Source organism: Pistacia vera, unplaced genomic scaffold, assembly GCF_008641045.1.
Source record: "Pistacia vera cultivar Batoury unplaced genomic scaffold, PisVer_v2 Contig425, whole genome shotgun sequence".
Taxonomy (NCBI): Eukaryota; Viridiplantae; Streptophyta; class Magnoliopsida; order Sapindales; family Anacardiaceae; genus Pistacia; species Pistacia vera.
In genome coordinates this window covers 1,309,842-1,323,354 of record NW_022196252.1, presented here as the reverse complement: position 1 = coordinate 1,323,354, position 13,513 = coordinate 1,309,842, and the positions used below count along the sequence as shown (strand labels likewise).

Sequence of the window (13,513 nt, the reverse complement as noted above, 5' to 3'; positions counted from 1 at the left end):
GATCCACTCAAAGTAGGGATCCTCCAAAGTTTCTGGCAAGCTTAGGCCATGGTCAATTGGAATGAGCTCCACGTGACCAAAGTTCCCAACACCATCAAGCTTCCTCACTAAAAGGTTTCCCGCATGTCTATCAGTGTTAAAAATTCTAACATCTAATATCCCTATGCGATGCACCGCAGAAACTGGGAAGCTTGATGTCCCATGATCACTTGCATCAAAATTATGCTTTATGAACTGCTGGAAAGATGCAATCTTACTAACCAGATTCTTTTTGTGAGCCTTGTTCCCATTTACCCCATCATTGACATTGAAGATTGAGTGTGTGATCTTCACCAGGGCAGTGGGAGGCACATTTGCAAAGTGATCATAATCAAGAAGGTAAGCAGCTACCTCTCTGATCCCTGTTTCCCCAACCCGCACCGAACGTTTCAATCCTGGTTGCCCAAGAGCTTTACCAACAAAGCCCTTGGGATTGTTGGGTGCAAAAGGTTCTTCATCTGTTGGTTTCACAATGGCAACATTCTCACCTCTGCTGTTCCTAAAATAATATGCACCTCCAAGCCCACTATGAACAGGAATAGGATCAACACCCATCTTAATTGCCTTCACAATGTCCCTTACCAATTGTTGGGTAATACAAAAGCAATCAGACTGGCCCAGTATCTCAATAGGACCACTCTTATCCTTTTGCTGGATATCATTTCCCCTAGGCGAAAGGCACGGAGTGGATGAACTCCTATGCAGTATGTTCCTTGTCAAAAGAAGTGGGGAATCATTTCTAACCGCACTAAGATCATTCTTTAACACCATATCCCCAAAAGTCAGTGAGCTCTCCTCAGTAGGCACATTGAGAGCAATCTGCAACCTTCGTTTCACAGTATGAGCATTGTCTCCGCGATCCAACTCCATCCCTAATACACAACCAGTCTCTGTTTGAACGAAAACTCGTCTCCTCCCCGCAGGCTGTTTCCCTTCCATTCTCTTGTTCCCGTGGTATTCTCCGCGGAGCGGAGTTTTAAAGACTGCCACTGCCATCTGAGTTTGAACTGGGCTGTCTAACTTACGAGACATGAAATGGAAAAACAAACCACTATTTTCTTGGCCGGCAACAAAGGCGGCTGTGGAAGAGAGTTTCTTCCTTACCTCCCAAGAAGGCGCCAAGCTCTGAACCAGACACTAATCGATATTTAATTAATGAAAATAATCCCCAAATTATCATCAATTGATGAACTCAGATAGATCCCATCCCAAAACTCTAAAAGGCCGAAAGCTTAAAACAGAAACCAGAAACAGAGCAACTAATAAAACACCCTATGCTACATTAAAAAAGCCATTATCCGAAGCCGCTCAAGAGTCAAGAATCTGAAACAAAAAACAGCAATATAATTAGATATTAGAAACAAATACCAGATAGGATAGCCAACTGACTTAAGAATGATTGTATGACAACAAATACCAAATAGATACCAGAACAAAAGGCGTTAAGCTAAAGGGTTGTTAATTAAGCGAAATAATTTATTTAATATAAAAATAAAAATAAAACATTGTTTTCTTCCTGCTTAAGTAAAACTCAAAGCCAAAGAAGATAAAAATAATCAGCGCGAGTGGATCTAGATTTAAAACAAGATGAAAGCAGCGAACATTACACCATTATTCAACATTCAAAAAATCTAAAACATTTTCGACCTCCGTAAGCAACATTTTCTTAAACCTTACTGCATTATTAGACTTCCACATAAGCTTTTTAACTAAAACTAATTGAAATAAGAAAATTAAAACTTGAAAATGTAACAATCCGAATTGGAACAACCTTAAATCAAATCGAAGTTAAAAACCGGCATTTGACATCAAAAGTGATTTACCAGGTTCCGAGATCTGACCGGACCAGACAATCTCGAACTCCTCGAAAAACAAGAACGGCAATAACGCAGTGATTGACTAATTAAAAAGCATAGAGAGACAGAGAATGAAAGGTGCCAAGTGAAGATGAAATGAAAGGGAAAGTTTAAAGGGCGGCAAGGAATGGTTCCGAGTTGACTCAGTGAATTGTTCTCGCAGGCCACACACAATAAACCTTGTTTGCTGTTGTGTCTCTCAGGACGTACTACAACTTAACGCGTGAAGTCGGGTTAAAAAACTAACCCTGGTTAGTTAGAAGGAGAACTCTCTCTCTCGCCCTTTCCCTTTCTTTGTCTCGGTTGGATTGTGAATTTTGTATCGAAGGCTCTAGAACACGACATGAGAGCCGCTGGATTCAAGGAGCGGTGAAGGAAGCAGAGCCGTTTGATTGGGTGCGGTGACGTGGAGATAATGGATTGGGTATTCGACGTGGCGGAGTCACCTGCTATACAGGTTCTGTCAGCGAATGGGAGGTTTTCGTTTTAATTATTAAATGCCTGAAATACAGTTTACGTTGATTGACGAAAATACCCCTCCTCTGATGAGTACTAATATATTTGCCATTACGGTGGGGCCAGGTGAAAATTGCATTTCTCCTATCAGTTAAACTTATCGGACGGTTTGGATTGGATATTTTTTGTGGGTAGAAAGGTGTGGTAGCATGGAAGAACAATAATTCCAATGGGTCATTTTAGAAGTTTTCTTGTTGAAGATAGTTTGATTATGATATATCAAGTATAAACTAATATTATCCTAAATAATAATTTAATGTATAGGATTTGGGGAAAGCGTTATAAAGGGCAGTCAAGTCCATCTAGATGTGGGTGTTTAATTATACATAATCATAAGCAGTTTAAATTAGAAGATCTTGCCTCCATGTTGCCTATACCTTTGCAGAATTTCTTAATACAATTAGATTTATTATAATAATATATAATTGATGACAGGCTTTTAATATCTACTTAATTATTTGTAAAATATTGTTTTTTTATACAATTATTGTGACAATCCCATGTTACTTGCTCTATTCAATCTAAATGGGTTTAGCTTTAGTATATAGAAGGAGGATGTAGTTTTCAAAATAAAATAGATAATGACCCGCTAAGAGAAATTTAAGCTAATGAATTTAAGGCGTAATAACCCCCAAGGTGTTGGCATGACAATCAAGGAGGTTTACTCATTCCTTGAGTTCTTGGGAGTAAACGACTTTTTTCCACCCAAAGTTTGCTTTAATGACATTTTTTTTTATTAAAAAAGCTTAAAAATACAAATTTTCCACCCAAAATTTATATTCTGTTAATACCGAACATACATTTTACTTTCTTAGCAGATATTTGATGAGTTACCATGAGTCAAAATAAGAGGGATTTTGTAGAGTGGAGGTCGATGGATCAAATGATAGTGATTGATTGAAAATTCGCCGTCGAAAATCAACTAAAAAAATAAAATCCTATCTTTGCAATGACCTACAATCGACGAGAAATTAGGAGTTGGAGTGAGACGGGATTTGTAGAAAGAAGATTGAAGGTTTAAATGGTGGTTACAGAGAGAATTTTTGTTGTTAGAATCGGCTTTCGATAATAATAAAATATAAACATTGAGTGAGAAAGTGGTATGTTGAAACTTTTTGGGTAGGAAAGTGTTGTTAAAGCAAATCTTGGGCGAGAAAAAGTCATTTACTCGAGTTCTTAGATTCAAACTTGGGGTCACCTATCACTATAACATTGTGACTTACTTGATTCTTTGGGCTTATAGGGCGTTCAATAAACTGCAATTATTAGTTGAAGTACACGCAAGCTGGCATAGACACCTCGATTACCAAAAAAAAATAAAAAAAATTAAGGTGTAATTGTTTTATCTAAAAAAGATAAATAATAATAATAATAATAATAAGGTGTAATTGTTGTATCTAATAAATTTATCAGAGCAAAAAACAAGTAAATAAATATAATTGTATCAAAACAAGATGGATGTAGCATTTTATTTAACCTTCTTTTAATCCATGTTATTGTGTAAAATTAGCAAGATGAATGTTTAATTTGTGTTCAATCATCTGCCCCTTTTTAATAGTGCAATAATACGTACCATATATAAAATATGTATATGTATGAAAAAGTAAACGCAAAAAAACCCTAAAGAGTTGGCCTGACGATCGAGGAGATTTGGTCCCTTCCTTGAGTTCCTGGATTCAGACTTTGGGGTCATCTACCACAATAACATTATGACTTATTTAGTTTTTTACACTTGTAGAATGTTCAATGAACTCCAAAGATTAGTTGAGGTATGCATAAATTGACCTGAACACCGGCGTTCACCCAAAAAAAAAAAAGTAAATGCAAAACTGCTAACTCAATTAATAGGGTAGATTATGTGACAACAAAAGAAATAAGAAGATCATTAATGAACATAATGCAGTTGAAATCTTCAAAAGAAAATGCAACATTAATTAAGTTGTAAAGCTTTTTACTTATATTTTTGTCCTTCCCTACGCCTACACAAACCTAAATGCAAATATATGTGTCATGGAACTTATGTTACACTACACATTTGTTCTTTTTCTATATCTATTTTTTAATTATTATAAATTTCATATCATAAATTAAACCTGCTCATCATAATTTGGTGAAGAGGTTTTTGCTAATGGATAGATTTAAAAAAAAAATTTTAAAATAAAAAAAAAAAAATCAACATCCACTTTTAACTTTTAAGTACATCATTTGTTAAATTTTCTTTAACAAATAAATCATGCAATTTTTATATTACCACACACAATAAACCTTGTTTGCTGTTGTGTCTCTCAGGACGTACTACAACTTAACGCGTGAAGTCGGGTTAAAAAACTAACCCTGGTTAGTTAGAAGGAGAACTCTCTCTCTCGCCCTTTCCCTTTCTTTGTCTCGGTTGGATTGTGAATTTTGTATCGAAGGCTCTAGAACACGACATGAGAGCCGCTGGATTCAAGGAGCGGTGAAGGAAGCAGAGCCGTTTGATTGGGTGCGGTGACGTGGAGATAATGGATTGGGTATTCGACGTGGCGGAGTCACCTGCTATACAGGTTCTGTCAGCGAATGGGAGGTTTTCGTTTTAATTATTAAATGCCTGAAATACAGTTTACGTTGATTGACGAAAATACCCCTCCTCTGATGAGTACTAATATATTTGCCATTACGGTGGGGCCAGGTGAAAATTGCATTTCTCCTATCAGTTAAACTTATCGGACGGTTTGGATTGGATATTTTTTGTGGGTAGAAAGGTGTGGTAGCATGGAAGAACAATAATTCCAATGGGTCATTTTAGAAGTTTTCTTGTTGAAGATAGTTTGATTATGATATATCAAGTATAAACTAATATTATCCTAAATAATAATTTAATGTATAGGATTTGGGGAAAGCGTTATAAAGGGCAGTCAAGTCCATCTAGATGTGGGTGTTTAATTATACATAATCATAAGCAGTTTAAATTAGAAGATCTTGCCTCCATGTTGCCTATACCTTTGCAGAATTTCTTAATACAATTAGATTTATTATAATAATATATAATTGATGACAGGCTTTTAATATCTACTTAATTATTTGTAAAATATTGTTTTTTTATACAATTATTGTGACAATCCCATGTTACTTGCTCTATTCAATCTAAATGGGTTTAGCTTTAGTATATAGAAGGAGGATGTAGTTTTCAAAATAAAATAGATAATGACCCGCTAAGAGAAATTTAAGCTAATGAATTTAAGGCGTAATAACCCCCAAGGTGTTGGCATGACAATCAAGGAGGTTTACTCATTCCTTGAGTTCTTGGGAGTAAACGACTTTTTTCCACCCAAAGTTTGCTTTAATGACATTTTTTTTTATTAAAAAAGCTTAAAAATACAAATTTTCCACCCAAAATTTATATTCTGTTAATACCGAACATACATTTTACTTTCTTAGCAGATATTTGATGAGTTACCATGAGTCAAAATAAGAGGGATTTTGTAGAGTGGAGGTCGATGGATCAAATGATAGTGATTGATTGAAAATTCGCCGTCGAAAATCAACTAAAAAAATAAAATCCTATCTTTGCAATGACCTACAATCGACGAGAAATTAGGAGTTGGAGTGAGACGGGATTTGTAGAAAGAAGATTGAAGGTTTAAATGGTGGTTACAGAGAGAATTTTTGTTGTTAGAATCGGCTTTCGATAATAATAAAATATAAACATTGAGTGAGAAAGTGGTATGTTGAAACTTTTTGGGTAGGAAAGTGTTGTTAAAGCAAATCTTGGGCGAGAAAAAGTCATTTACTCGAGTTCTTAGATTCAAACTTGGGGTCACCTATCACTATAACATTGTGACTTACTTGATTCTTTGGGCTTATAGGGCGTTCAATAAACTGCAATTATTAGTTGAAGTACACGCAAGCTGGCATAGACACCTCGATTACCAAAAAAAAATAAAAAAAATTAAGGTGTAATTGTTTTATCTAAAAAAGATAAATAATAATAATAATAATAATAAGGTGTAATTGTTGTATCTAATAAATTTATCAGAGCAAAAAACAAGTAAATAAATATAATTGTATCAAAACAAGATGGATGTAGCATTTTATTTAACCTTCTTTTAATCCATGTTATTGTGTAAAATTAGCAAGATGAATGTTTAATTTGTGTTCAATCATCTGCCCCTTTTTAATAGTGCAATAATACGTACCATATATAAAATATGTATATGTATGAAAAAGTAAACGCAAAAAAACCCTAAAGAGTTGGCCTGACGATCGAGGAGATTTGGTCCCTTCCTTGAGTTCCTGGATTCAGACTTTGGGGTCATCTACCACAATAACATTATGACTTATTTAGTTTTTTACACTTGTAGAATGTTCAATGAACTCCAAAGATTAGTTGAGGTATGCATAAATTGACCTGAACACCGGCGTTCACCCAAAAAAAAAAAAGTAAATGCAAAACTGCTAACTCAATTAATAGGGTAGATTATGTGACAACAAAAGAAATAAGAAGATCATTAATGAACATAATGCAGTTGAAATCTTCAAAAGAAAATGCAACATTAATTAAGTTGTAAAGCTTTTTACTTATATTTTTGTCCTTCCCTACGCCTACACAAACCTAAATGCAAATATATGTGTCATGGAACTTATGTTACACTACACATTTGTTCTTTTTCTATATCTATTTTTTAATTATTATAAATTTCATATCATAAATTAAACCTGCTCATCATAATTTGGTGAAGAGGTTTTTGCTAATGGATAGATTTAAAAAAAAAATTTTAAAATAAAAAAAAAAAAATCAACATCCACTTTTAACTTTTAAGTACATCATTTGTTAAATTTTCTTTAACAAATAAATCACTTCACGTATAATATATTAATTTTAATAGAATAGAAAATACAGTGAAAGTAAAAAAAACAAAAAACAAAAATGTTAAATTTTTTATGAAAGAAAACATTTTTTTTTCTAAAATTCTAAGAATTGGGGTAATGAAAAATATAGGTGTCTATAATATTTTAATGGGTGCCATTATTTTTAACTCTACTAGAAAATCAGGTATTTATGTCTATTTTCTGAATATTTTTTTAAAACGAAACGGGTGATATAGAGCTTGTTTGGCCGAACTTATGAAAATTAGCTTATAAGCAGTTTGTATTTATAAGATAATTTAAGCTTATAAGCATTTGAAATTTAAACAGTTACGTATTTGGTTAAAGTACTTATAAGTGATTGATAAATAGTTGACGCATTAGTAAAATGTAGCTTATAAATACACTTTATTACTAAAAATGATACTACATTATTTTATTAAATAATAAATAAGGTTATAAGATAAAATTTTAAAATTAAATATGGGTAATGTGGTAATATAATTGGTTAAAGTAGTTTATAAACAGAGTGCTTATAAACAAATTTTTTTATTTTTTTTTTGGTTTATAAACCAAAAAGTTATAAACAAACAAATCCTCTTAATTTTAGAGCTTATAAATTGTTCTCAAACAAACACCCCCATGATATTCTTCAAATGCAAAAGCTAATATGATTAATTTTCTTTGAATTAACTAGTGTTAAACTGTTAATAGATGACTTCGGAGATTCCCAAGCTTATTTAATTATATATATGTTTTGTCCTTTGAGGGTTGGCAAACTAAAATGCCATGTATGAAACACCGAAAGGGACATGCTGCATGTTAGTTTGCCATGTCACATGCATCAGATTACATATATAATACAAAAATTAGGGTTTTCTGGTTGCGTTTCAACCTAAAGTTAGAGAAATATGAAAGTTTTTTACATGAAATTGATTGATAGGTATATATAAAAAGATATTAGTCTTCATCTGATGGCTATATATCAGTAGGATTAATGCTGTGGGTTTTCATCATCATTTTTAACCCCATTAAGAATACAAATTAGTGTTAAAGTCAATTTCTTTACAACTTATAGCTTCGCCAAGAGGAACACTTGGCCAATATAATTTATCAATATTATCATACCATTGACATTATTATTGATTTTATAGAAAGGTTTTAAGATTCAATAACATTACAACACTCTTATATTATATTAATTAAAGAATATATATTTTAGGATTTTGTTTAGTTGATAACTTATAAGTTTGAAATACTTGAAAGTTATATTTAGTTTATAATAAATATGTTTGACAAATAATATTGGCACTATGAATTATTAAATGTTTAAACGTTACAGTTGGGAGTAAATATCTTCTTTTCTCTTTTTGACTTGAATTAAAATTGAAACTCTGGATTCTATTGACTACACTCACATGGACTTGAATTAATATATAACCATACTCTAACCTATAATATTAAATTATTTACTGTGAAATGGTTACTCACACAACATATAAATTTACTAATTTACAGATGCTTGCTTAACGGCAAATAATGTTTTGAAAACCGGACCTGACTGGTCTTACCATTGACCGGCGTCCTCACTAGTCCAAATTTTCAATTTTACTATTCACTCAAATCTCTAATCTTACCACTGATGAAAGAAGGGCTATCAAGTGTCGGGGTTATAAGGGTTTTGTAGAGTGAAGGGTTGTGGTTCAAGGGGTGGTGTCAGATTGAATTTTGGAAGCTGTAATTAGTCGAAATTTGGCCAAAAAAATTAACCCAATACGTGAGTCACAACCGACGAACAAGAGGCTACAAAGTGTTGAGGTTAGATAGGTTTTCTAGAGTGGAGGTCAATGGTTTGGGTGGTGGTGTTGGACTGAATTTTTTATGCTAGAATCAGCCGAAATTTGGCCGCAAAAAATCAATCCAATCACAGCGATGTTCGCGAATCACAACCGACAAACGGGGAGCTACCAAGTTCCGAGGTTAGAAGGGCTTTATAGAGTAGAGGATAGTGCTTCAGATTAAATTTTGGATGCTAGAATCAACCCAAACAGATCATGGGAGTGTATTTTGCTAAATTTCAAATCTATAGGGACTGAAACTTTTTAGGGGCCAATGCCCAGCGGAACCAACGGTTTAATCGGTTAGACTAATCAAATCGTGAAGGCCCGGTTCGGTTTTCAACAACAACGTCCCAATTAATTAATACAAAACATCTATTTTCGTATTTTACTCGGCTAATGAGATTAGCCAAAACAAGTGCATCAAAAGACTAATTGAATTGGAAGGTATAACTATGAATATTAGAGGCTTTCTTGATTATAGTCATAAAGTTGTGATAGTAACTCAGTTGACAGACGATTTGGTAGGTTAATTAAATTGTCAAATTAAGTGCCTCGTATAGGTTAAGAAAAAATAAATAGCAAACGTAGGAAATTACGTTTGGGGTGTCAAGGAGTAATTTTTAAGTAATGAGGGGACCAACTTTTAGATTATATTTAAGGATTTGCATTAATTTTTGAGGATAACATTAACAATTTGGTTTTGATAATAAGGAGGGGGGGGATTGTAAAAATATTAAGCTTAAGGGATGTATAATTTACATATTTACACATGATTTTTTTTTTTAAAAAAAAAAGAAGTTGTGAAACAAACTTTGTATACTTATAAGAATTGTTGCATTATCTAAGAACTAATTAACTTAAATGTTACTTTCAGATTACATTGGACTTGATAAATATGAGTAAAACCACGGGTACCAAAGTATTTATCTCAATTGAAGTCTGAATAGGTATAGAAAGGGTAATGTAGAGAATGATTAAAAAATGGGTGGGTAGGTAGGTGAGGTGGCAGGATTTGTCGGAAAAAAAGGACGTGCAAGGCGGTCAAGGGTTGATTTTAATTTGGTCTAACCTAGAAAAGAGAGAGGTGAGTCAGGTCATATTATTAAATTCACTTATTAACTCTAAACTTTTGATCCACTTGTGTAAGATTTTAAATGATAAGAGTCAAATAAGTCCCCACCACTGTGCACGTGATGGTGACTCCCCTCATCAGTCATCATCTGACCTGTCGGTATTATCCTGCCACGTGTTCATTCAAACTTTACTTCTAAATCAATTTTTAACTCCTATTTTATATTCTTATTTTTTTAGGTTCCTGGAAGAGATCCCCTGCACATGATCCCAATCGCAATGGAAAATGTTTCATACCATATTTAAATTAGAAAAAAAAAAAACAATTCAGAAAAAATGTATTTTCAATAAGAAATATTAATTTTTCAAGATTCTTATCCATTAGAATCTTCATTCACTTATATATGCTATGCATATACTAGGTCATTAATTTATTAAATATTTAAACTTGTATTAATGGAATGCATGTATCTCATATTAATTTTAGGATAACGTGAATGCGTAATGGAAGAGGCGTGGGGTGTGGCAGAGATAATTCAGTCCATTGGCAAATAAAATGATGGGGGCTGAATGCTGATGCATTGCATTTATGCACAAAACAAACTTTTTGTCCATCTCAAACTGCTATAATTCTTCTTCTATGCCCAACATGGTTTTGGATAAAGTAATAATAAAAGTAATAAATTTACCATATAGTTCGTTTGTTTTTAACAGTCAATATGAATGCCACCGCGTGTTTAATAAAATGACTATATGATTCTAGAGGAGGGAAGTAGAGGTTAAAATTGTAACAACAAAGAATCAGACAAAAATTTTTAGGGTATTAAATAAATCTCGGAGATTATTGAGATGAGTAATGCTAGTCTTACTCACTTCCCCTACTCACTTCTCTTACTCATCTTTGTTAAAATTTTACTCACTTCTCTTTCTCACATTTGTTAAAATTTTTCACTTTTTAACAAAAGTGAATAAGAGAAGTGAGTAGGGGGAGTGAGTAAGGTTAGTATTATTTTATTGAGATATGCACAAATTGAAAAAAAAAAAAGGGGTAGGATATTTAAATGTGAAAATAAATGAACAGTTAGGATATGATGGGTAGTTGTATATTAAAATAAAAAAAATTCCGGTGGGCGGTGCACATGGATTGATCATATATTTGTATGTGCGCCTCTGGTTTAGAGCTGGGCTCCCTCTTAGTCCCAGACCCAGTCCCAGTCCCAGTTCCGGTCACTCGTCAGTCGTCTCAGGCTTTCTCAGAGATGCTTATATTTAGAATATTACGTCTCACGTGGATTAACTCTGCAGATAGTTTGGTCTTCTTCCATCCACTACTTCTACCTTTCATTCAACCACGTCTTTTTTATTTTTATATTTTTTTAAATGATAGATCAGAAAAATCGCTGTCTAAATTCTAATGTTCCAAAGTTTTATCTGTTATAATGATTACTGATAAGATGCCTAGTGGTTTATTAACAATAATACAAATGTCACTAAAAATATGATGTGTGAATTATTTATTTAAAATTACTTGTCTTTTTAAAAGTTATAATGAGGGTACGATTATTAAAATAAATATTAAAGTGTTGCTGTGATTCTAAAATATCCCAAGTCTAAATGGGAGACGTTGTAGATATATTCATGTGAGTGTGTTTGTCTTTAAGAAAGAACAAACAAGATAAACAGGTTAAATGAATATAGACATTCATTTAAATATATTTTGGCTTGAGTTCATTTACCATAACAATATTGTAACTTATCTAATCCTTTGGACTTATAAAGTGTTCAATAGATCTCAAGAATTAGTTGAGATATACGTAAACTGGTCAAACACTTTAGTTATTTAAAACTAAAATAAAAAAAATATATGTATTCAAATCATAAACCCATAAATGGGAAAATAACAACTTTGGAGGGCTTGTTTCAACTTGTATGTAAACATTGGAAGTGGCATGGCTTGAAGATCAATGCATTTAGTCACATAACAACTCCAAGAACATACAAAGACAAACAAGATCAGTAAAACTATTACTAAAGAAAGACAAAACAAAGCCCAATAGGAACAAAACCTAAAATGGAAAGACAGAGATTGCATTGAATATCATGAATACGAGTCTGGGTTTGATACATCACATTCTTTTTACAAAGCCCATCCATGAAAACCAAACCCACTACTTTCTGGTTGAAGGATTTATATTAGGCCTTCCATTATCACCCCCGTTCAAGCCTAAATCAACCCCTAAGTCCAATCAATATTCTTTTGACGCGGTCTTCAGCATCATAAAATTTACTATATTATAACTGAACGAAGCTGCCCAGAGTCCAATTACATGTATACACGCTTGAAGGTGGAAGAATTTGTTTATGAAATCTCAGAAAGACTGTTAGGTTAATGAAGTTTCATAGAAATTAAGATGGATGAGATGAGCCAGGGTCAGAGGACGCAAAGTTTAGCTTGTTCATCAAGAAATTAATTAATTAATTAATTATCTTATATAAGCAATCATTCACAGTATTATCGTGGTTGTTTAATCTGAATAGAAAAATGGGTAATCATAAGAAACAGAGCCGGGACTCATCCTTCTTTACGTCATTTGTTTCATTCTTGGGTATCTCTGGCGGACGCGAAGATAGGAAGAGCAGAAAAGCTGCACCACCCATGGCGCCCAAAGCAGCCATACATCCGTTATACAGAAGGTTTTTCCCATAAACTGGGTTTATTTAGTCTGCTAATTTGCATACTGGTGAAGTTTATGGTTTTTATATTTCGTGCTTCGTCTTTAACTTATGTGTCAAATTTGGGGCAAGTTTTGCCTTAGGATTTGATCCTTTAAGGGTGGACTCTGACTCTGTAGTCTGTTTGTTATTGTGCAATAAGATGCAAGAACTTCAGTTCAATCTGTTCATGACAAACCTTTATATATCAAACTATTGGTATTTTACTGGTTTATAAGGATAAGTGCCAATTTAAATTTAATAAAAGATATATATATATAACTGAATGAATTTGCTCTGTCCAATTACATAAATACACGATTAAAGATGGATTAGTTTGTTTTAAAGAATTGTGATAAAATAATTTTGTTAGACTTAATGAAATTTCTAGGAATTTCATAACTTAACCATCAGAAAATGATATCGGAATCCTGGTTGAGATCAGCCATGGTCAAAGGACACAACGTTTTGCTTGTTCACTACGAAATTCATAATTTATTTAATAAGAGATATTGTACTAAGTTTACCTGACCAAACAAATTAATCTCCAGGAAGTTTGAGTACATATATCTCTGAATTCAAATAAACATTCTCTTTCAAGTGTCGGGAAACTTTTTTCATTGTAAAATTGGT

General features: G+C 33.0%; 1 protein-coding gene across 1 annotated transcript; it reads right to left on the bottom strand.

Annotated features, from left to right (window-relative positions):
• Nucleotides 1-6: 6 nt before the first annotated feature.
• Nucleotides 7-2,182, bottom strand: LOC116143041 (phosphatidylinositol 4-kinase gamma 7-like; the record flags this gene model as incomplete). The annotated part of the gene is made up of 2 exons (XM_031428455.1): nt 1,863-2,182; nt 7-1,362 (listed from the first exon to the last, which is right to left on the bottom strand). A coding segment is annotated over exon 2 (1,065 nt), but the record flags the coding sequence as incomplete, so codon positions are not given.
• Nucleotides 2,183-13,513: the final 11,331 nt, after the last annotated feature.